Raw genomic sequence first — 6976 nt, 5'->3', positions numbered from 1 at the left:
TCCCTTCCCCGAGGTGAGGCACATTGTACATTGTAAAGTTATAGATGACGTTGCCACAGTCCTATCCCTTACACAAAATAACCATTACTTCAAATGCCAAAACTGCTGTTTTGGAGGAAATATTTGCAGGAAATTCAGTATTTTGGACTAAAAAAACGCACTGTACTGCAGTATTTGAGATAGGAAAACGATGTAGCCTACTGTAGAATAACTGCACTGTAGCCTACTTCGAAAAAACGGCAGTGATTGTTTGTAAGGGATTCGGATATCAGTTATTTTCGCTCTGTAGAACTATGGTAAAACATGAAGGATTCTCTGTTGCAAGTTCACCTGGCCTGGTTTCGTCTCTGTGTCCCAAACTGGCCAGATGAGACTCAGTATAGAGAACTGATATTTTTTCCTCCCGAGGGAGTTTCCGGTTGGGTTGACGCGAAGTCTCCTCGCGTCAAGCTCAGGACTGAGTTTTCAGGCCGCTCCAGCCTGCCCGTCCCGCTTCGCCCGTGGTATGACAGCTCTCACGGAAGGACCGTTTTTATTTAGGCTATTTATTTGTGTATTTTCTTTATTTTATCCCAGTAGCTTCAGAGAGCAGAGCTCGTGCCGCCCTCACGCACCGCACGGCCCAGCGCGCCCATTTTAAACCCTATCATTTAATGCGCGCTTTTGTGCAAAACACACAATCCTGTTTATTTATTTTCTGGATGAATAATGCCCTCTCATAAGGGTAGGCTATTGTGGGTGATTTGTAAAGGACATATGAACTGATGAATAAACGGAACAGTCTGCAAACAGGATGAGGATCGCAGTTTTCAGTTGGGGTGGAGGAGACTAAAGGAGCCTACTGCGGCGAGATTCTATCTTTATATTTCTCGCAAATGTGGAGAAGCGGCACATCAGATTTTAATCAGCTTGGCCGAGACACAGAACGAGAGAGAGAGGGCGAGAGAGAGAGAGAGAGAGAGAGAGAGAGAGAGAGAGAGAGAGAGAGAGAGAGAGGGCGAGAGAGAGAGAGAGAGAGTCTGCGAAAAAAATAATTAGGCTACTATTCCAGGACTACAGCAGGTGATAATATGCCGGTCGGCTACACATTCAATATTTATATCAAACTTAAAATATCCGTCATGCTGCCGACTCTTCTTCACAATGTTAACATCTCGGAACGAGCAAAGCGAGCATGAAAATGCTTACAGGCCATTACGCATGAAGCTCAGATTGATTCAGACCTGGCTTAGCCTACCTGAGCAGCGCTGACAAATGCAGTCCAAATTTTTGCCTGTAGCCTATAGTGTGGTTGAATGAAGAGAGGCTATTTAATGCCCCCCCCCCCCCCCCCCCAAAAAAAAAAAAAAAAACTGTCCTGGAAATGTTAAGTCATAGGCCTAGGCTATTCAAATATAGGCATAATTACAAATGTTTTTCAGGAAAAGTAAAGACAAACATAAATCCAATCAGTTTAGAAACCAAAATGAAATAATAGGCCTAATAATAATAATTAAAAAAATCAAAGTGGAGGCTGGCTATATCCAAATCATCCTAACCAGAGTGAATCATAATGCTCTTTTCAATGCAAGCCCACCTAAGGCCAATACAGTTAAAAAAGCAGCAGAGCACTCACTTATCATTCCATTCTTTTTCAGTTTAATACCCTTTCTGTTTCATCCAATGACTCTCTTTATAGATAGGCTGTGGTTTCATCAGTCCACACATCATTACTATAAATAATAATAATAATAATACAATTTAGCACTTTTTCAAGCATAGAGCACAACGTGCTTTACAATCAAACAAGAAAACAAGCAACAGTAATAGCCTAATAAGAATAAACAAAATAGGTCTAATAGCCTACTAAATCAAAGGGTAGATACTGTAGGCCTATAGGCTAAATGTCCACAAACAAAGTTAAACCAGAGAGGGCCTATAGGCCTGTATATAAAAAATGTCACATCATTATTTTAAAGCCATTTTTACAGCTGGTAAAAATGATGGTTTGGCCTATTAGGCCACCTAAGCAGCCTGCACATCTTTTCCCAAAAATAACAGACCACAGATGGAATCAGTGGCGGTTTTAGGTACGGGCGAACCGGGCGGTCGCCCGGGGCGGCATCTTGTATGGGGCGGCACGAGCGCTTAACCCTATGAGCCCGACTGACGCAAAGTGCGTCAAAAAACTCTCATGGGGGCGCTCGTGGAGGATCTCGCCTGGGGAGTAATTCAGTCTAGAACCGCCACTGGATGGAATAAGTGTTGTCATGAAGTCTGAGAATATCATGTCAACTATAGGCCAACATGAAGCTTTGCCTAGTGAAATGACGACAAGAGTATTCTGGGTAGGCCTACCAAAAGAGAATTTTGTGTGAATTGGGTTACATTGTAACTGTAGCTCAATGTGAAATGTTGCCAATTAGTTAGGCGCACTCAAGCACGCGTGGAGGAGGCAGCGTCCCTCCCCTCCCACGTTCTCAGACTCCCGACTGGTAGCCATAGCAACGCATGAAACAGTGGCACGTGAAAACAAGACTAAACAGGAAGAACCCTAACATCTAGTTCAACTTTTCTGGTATACTTTTTAATCATACATTTCAATGTTTAGTTTCTCTAATGATTTTCTTTTACCTGTCGCTTTAACTGAGTTTCAGTCACTTTTTTCTTCAGTGGATTAGTGAACGTAATATTCAGAAACTTCAATTCAGGTTTAAAAACATCGCGCTAACATTAGCTAATTTCGGCTAACTTCATTTAACCGCAAAGTGTTATTTCATGTTTGCATTCGGTAACATCACAAGAGGCAAGCAATGTGTTATTCCAAGTTTGCATTCGGTAACATTTTCTAAAGGCAAGCGTTAATGGTATCTTAAACATTGTCTGTTTCACTGTTGTTAACAAACTAACTAACGCTACTATCACTAACCGTGTCAGGTGCATTGCTCCTCAACTGCTTTCAGTCGTGAGTTGGGTCATGGACTTGACTGTGGAGGAGAACCAGTTCGAAGAGGAGAACCAGTTCGAAGAGGAGGACCCGCTCGAAGAGGAAAACCCGTTGGAGGAGGATGCGGCATCATGCGACAGCGCGTCGCCTCCAGGGCAAACACACACTCACACCTGGACAGACGAGGAGACAGAAGGTGAGTTTAGCAGGAAGTGAAGTGACTGAGTCTGAGACATTACCATTAGATAGGTAACGTTAATATTTCGAGTTAGCAAAGTACTGTGCACCAGCCCTAATATACAGTGTTGAGAATAAGTATTTGAACCCATGCTAAAGCGGACTAAAAAGAGAAATGTAAAACCATCTTTTGGAAATGGGAAATCTTAATGCCTTAATTAAACAAATGAGTACAAATCCAACCTTTAAGGACACCAATTTTCTTTGTGAATGAAGAATGTATCGTGAAGAAATACATGTTCTTCCTTTAAATACAGGGGTAATAAGTATTTACCCCTATGTTAAATTCCCATAGATTCTGGAAGATGTTTTATATGTTTTTATTTTTAAAGGCCAGCTACTTCATGGATCCAGGATACTATGCATCCTGATAAGTTTCCCTTGGACTTTTGAATTAAAATAGCCCCACATCACTACATACTGTTCACCATACCTAGAGATTGGCATGGTGTTTTTTACAGTTAGCCTATACGTCTGTTTGATGCTCATTGAGTAATGCAAATCAAACCAGCTACATTCCTTTTAGTCAACTTTAGCATGGGTTCAAATACTTATTCTTCCCACTGTATTGGAGAAATGAAGGTGGTCGACCTAGAGTGCAATATAAGTGTGTTGACATCTAGTATTTTTTTTCAGAGGAGGAGACCAGCCAAGACAAGGGAGCCTTGGTAGAGGGGACAGAGGGGAGACTGTCTCCACAGTCAGATATATCTTCAAACTGGTAGGTGCACATGCACAATGTGGGAATGCTCTTCTTGCCCCTTTACCCAGTCAGTGACCCAGTCCCTGCTATTGTGGGTCCACCAGCAGGGAATTAAGTAATTGAGATAAACCTTGTATTTGCATGCTTTTAGGAGATCATATCATTTTCACAAACTGAAATTCAGAAGTCTTTTTTTTTTTTTTTTTTTAAATTCCATTATGTTTCTTGCAGAGTCTGTTTAAAGAGATTTATTTGGTTTTCACAGGACAGTGCTAGCAGATTATTGTATTTTTTAGTATAACAATATGCTATATACAATATACAATATACATGCATAATATTGTAGTATTTTAGTATATATAATATACAACCAAACGCAGACTGTGGATGAGCTACTGTAATGCAGTCTGCACAGAGAAACTGACAGAGCCTTGGATGACATGTTAGATAAGAGTAAACAGTTAAGCACTAGCAGTCTACACAGGCAGAAAAAGAGACATGGGGAGGGATGATCATCTTAAATAACAGTAAACTAGCTGTCTGCACAGGCAGAGAATCAGACACAGGGTTGGATGATGTGTTAGATAATAGTGAGCAGTAAAATACCAACAGTCTGTACATCATTTGCTGCCTCTAAGCTCTGTCTGCTCCCTGGATATTTGCTGAGTTTTAATTCAGCATCAGGATTCTAATGGTAGTTTTTTTTTTCTTTCGTGAGTATCTTTTTTGATTCAGCATCAGGATTCCAATGGTAGTATTTCCGTGGATATCTGCTGAGTTTTAATTCAGCTTCAGGATTCTAATGGTATTTTTTTGTGAATATCTGTTTTAATTATTTAGCATTAGGATTCCAATGGTAATATTTCCATGGATATCTGCTGAGCTTTAATTCAGCATCAGGCTTCTAATGGCAGCACTGGTGATGTTTCTCTGCACTCTCATGTTGACCGCGTTGGCCGTGTTATCTCAGCTCTCCCACCCTCTCTGTGCTGCGTGCAGCCCCTCGCTTGTCACATTACTGAGTAGGAGGACATCCAGCACCACCAGTGATTAAAGCTGAGCTTAACCACACAAACACACACACACACACACACACACACACACACACACACACACACACATGGCCTGACTTGACCCCCCAGCTTACCCACACACACACATACACACACGGTCTGACTTGACCCACCACTCTGCTGTGAGAGTCAGGTGCACTACGTATAGACTAAAGTACTGGGACGTCACGGCAGCCATTACACTCGACACAGAAACATCAATGATACTCCGCTCTAAATCCGTAGTGGAGTTGGTCCCCTCTGTTACAGCTGTGACAGCCTCCACTCTCTTGGGAAGGATTTCCATAAGTGTGTCTATGGAATGCAGTGTTTCCCCAACAATGTATTCAGGAGTGGCGCAGCACCACGGCTGGATTTCCAGCGCCACTGCAACGTCCTCACACGATCAGAAATGTCACAATAATTAGGCCTACTTCCACATTCTAAAAGCACAACAGTCTACGTTATCGTTGAAATTGTTTTCTGAAAAGTCTTCACTAAGTTGCATCAAATTCTGCTTGACGGACCCTAGCACCACGGCTGGAAAAAACTCTAGGGGACAAGACAAGACAAGAGCTGGCTCACAAAGTCTGTTCACGTTCCTTCATTCCACACCAAAACCACTTCAATGTGGCTTTGTGCACATTGTCATACTGGTTATGGTTATGGTTATGGTTATTTAGCAGACGCTTTTGTCCAAAGCGACATACAAATAAATAACAACACAAATTAAATGAACAGTGAACAATTACAAAATAGGAAGAATAGCAATATTATCAATAAAACAATCATTTTAAGCACTAATGAGAAATCAAACAATGAAAATGAGAATAGCAATCAAATAAGTCAGTCAATTAATACTAATATATACAGTATATACTAATACTGATGGAGGGGTGGTGGTGTAATGGCTGTTGTGGTTTTCAAGGGTTGGGCTATGGTTAATGAAGGGAAATGTTAATGCTTCAGAAAGGGAGGTGGGGTATGGTATCAGTATAGGTGCTCTCCCAGTGCAGAAATCCTGAATGTACCTTTCATATGGGGCAGCCGTGGCCTACTGGTTAGGGACTCGGGCTTGTAACCGAAGGGTTGCTGGTTCGATCCCACAACCAGTAGGAAAAATGTGGGTAGGGGGAGTGCACTGCTCTCCCATGCTCACATCCACGGCTGAAGAGCAAGACACCTACTGTAACCCCTCACTGCTCCCTGAGCATCAGCACCTCACCTCTCCGGGCTAGTGTGTGCTTCACCTCACTGTGTGCTGTGTGTGTTTCACTAATTCACGGATTGGGATAAAAGCAGAGACCAAAGAGTATATATACTTTATACTATACTTACTATACTATAGTTATACAGTATAGTCCTAGATAATAGTCTCCCTGCTAAGCTGAGCAGGTGTGATCCACTGTGTTGTATCAGCAGAAGAGCTGTGCCAGTGCAGTAATCCTGCCATGATTCACTGTATTGTACCAGCAGAAGAGCTCTCGTCTCCCAGTGCAGGAATGCTGGTTAGATATAGTGTAGTGATGTGCAGAAGAGCTCTCCCAGTGCAGGAATGCTGGATAGATACTGTATAGTGTAGTGATGTGCAGAAGAGCTCTCCCAGTGCAGGAATGCTGGATAGATACTGTATAGTGTAGTGATGGGCAGAAGAGCTCTCCCAGTGCAGGAATGCTGGTTGGATATAGTGTAGTGATGAGCAGAAGAGCTCTCTCAGTGCAGGAATGCTGGTTAGATACTGTATAGTGTAGTGATGAGCAGAAGAGCTCTCGTCTCCCAGTGCAGGAATGCTGGATAGATACTGTATAGTGTAGTGATGAGCAGAAGAGCTCTCGTCTCCCAGTGCAGGAATGCTGGTTAGATAGTGTAGTGATGAGCAGATGGTGGTGCATTCTCAGAGGAAATGGAATGTTGAAAACGGTGAAAATGGGTCAGCTGATACACCTGGGCCGCCTGCCCAAGCAAAGCTTACCGTGGGACACCACCGCACACATCCGCTGCCATGGCTTTCATTTTTATTCGTCCTTTCTGGGTTTTTTTTCTTTCATTCATCCTGTC

The 6976-nt window shown here is 42.5% G+C and overlaps 1 protein-coding gene across 1 annotated transcript in view; it reads left to right on the top strand.

The window, feature by feature from the left end:
- Positions 1–2518: 2518 nt before the first annotated feature.
- Positions 2519–6976, top strand: part of LOC134087022 (cilia- and flagella-associated protein 74-like) — a 32370-nt gene continuing 27912 nt past the window's right edge. The window contains exons 1-3 of the mRNA XM_062540221.1: positions 2519–2557; positions 2917–3122; positions 3800–3884. Of these exons, the coding sequence (XP_062396205.1) occupies positions 2957–3122; positions 3800–3884 (251 nt within the window). The 5' untranslated portion in view covers positions 2519–2557; positions 2917–2956. The remainder of the gene's footprint in view (positions 2558–2916; positions 3123–3799; positions 3885–6976) is intronic.

Source organism: Sardina pilchardus, chromosome 7, assembly GCF_963854185.1.
Source record: "Sardina pilchardus chromosome 7, fSarPil1.1, whole genome shotgun sequence".
In the NCBI taxonomy this organism is placed as follows: domain Eukaryota; kingdom Metazoa; phylum Chordata; class Actinopteri; order Clupeiformes; family Clupeidae; genus Sardina; species Sardina pilchardus.
This window is presented reverse-complemented; position numbering and strand designations above follow the sequence as displayed.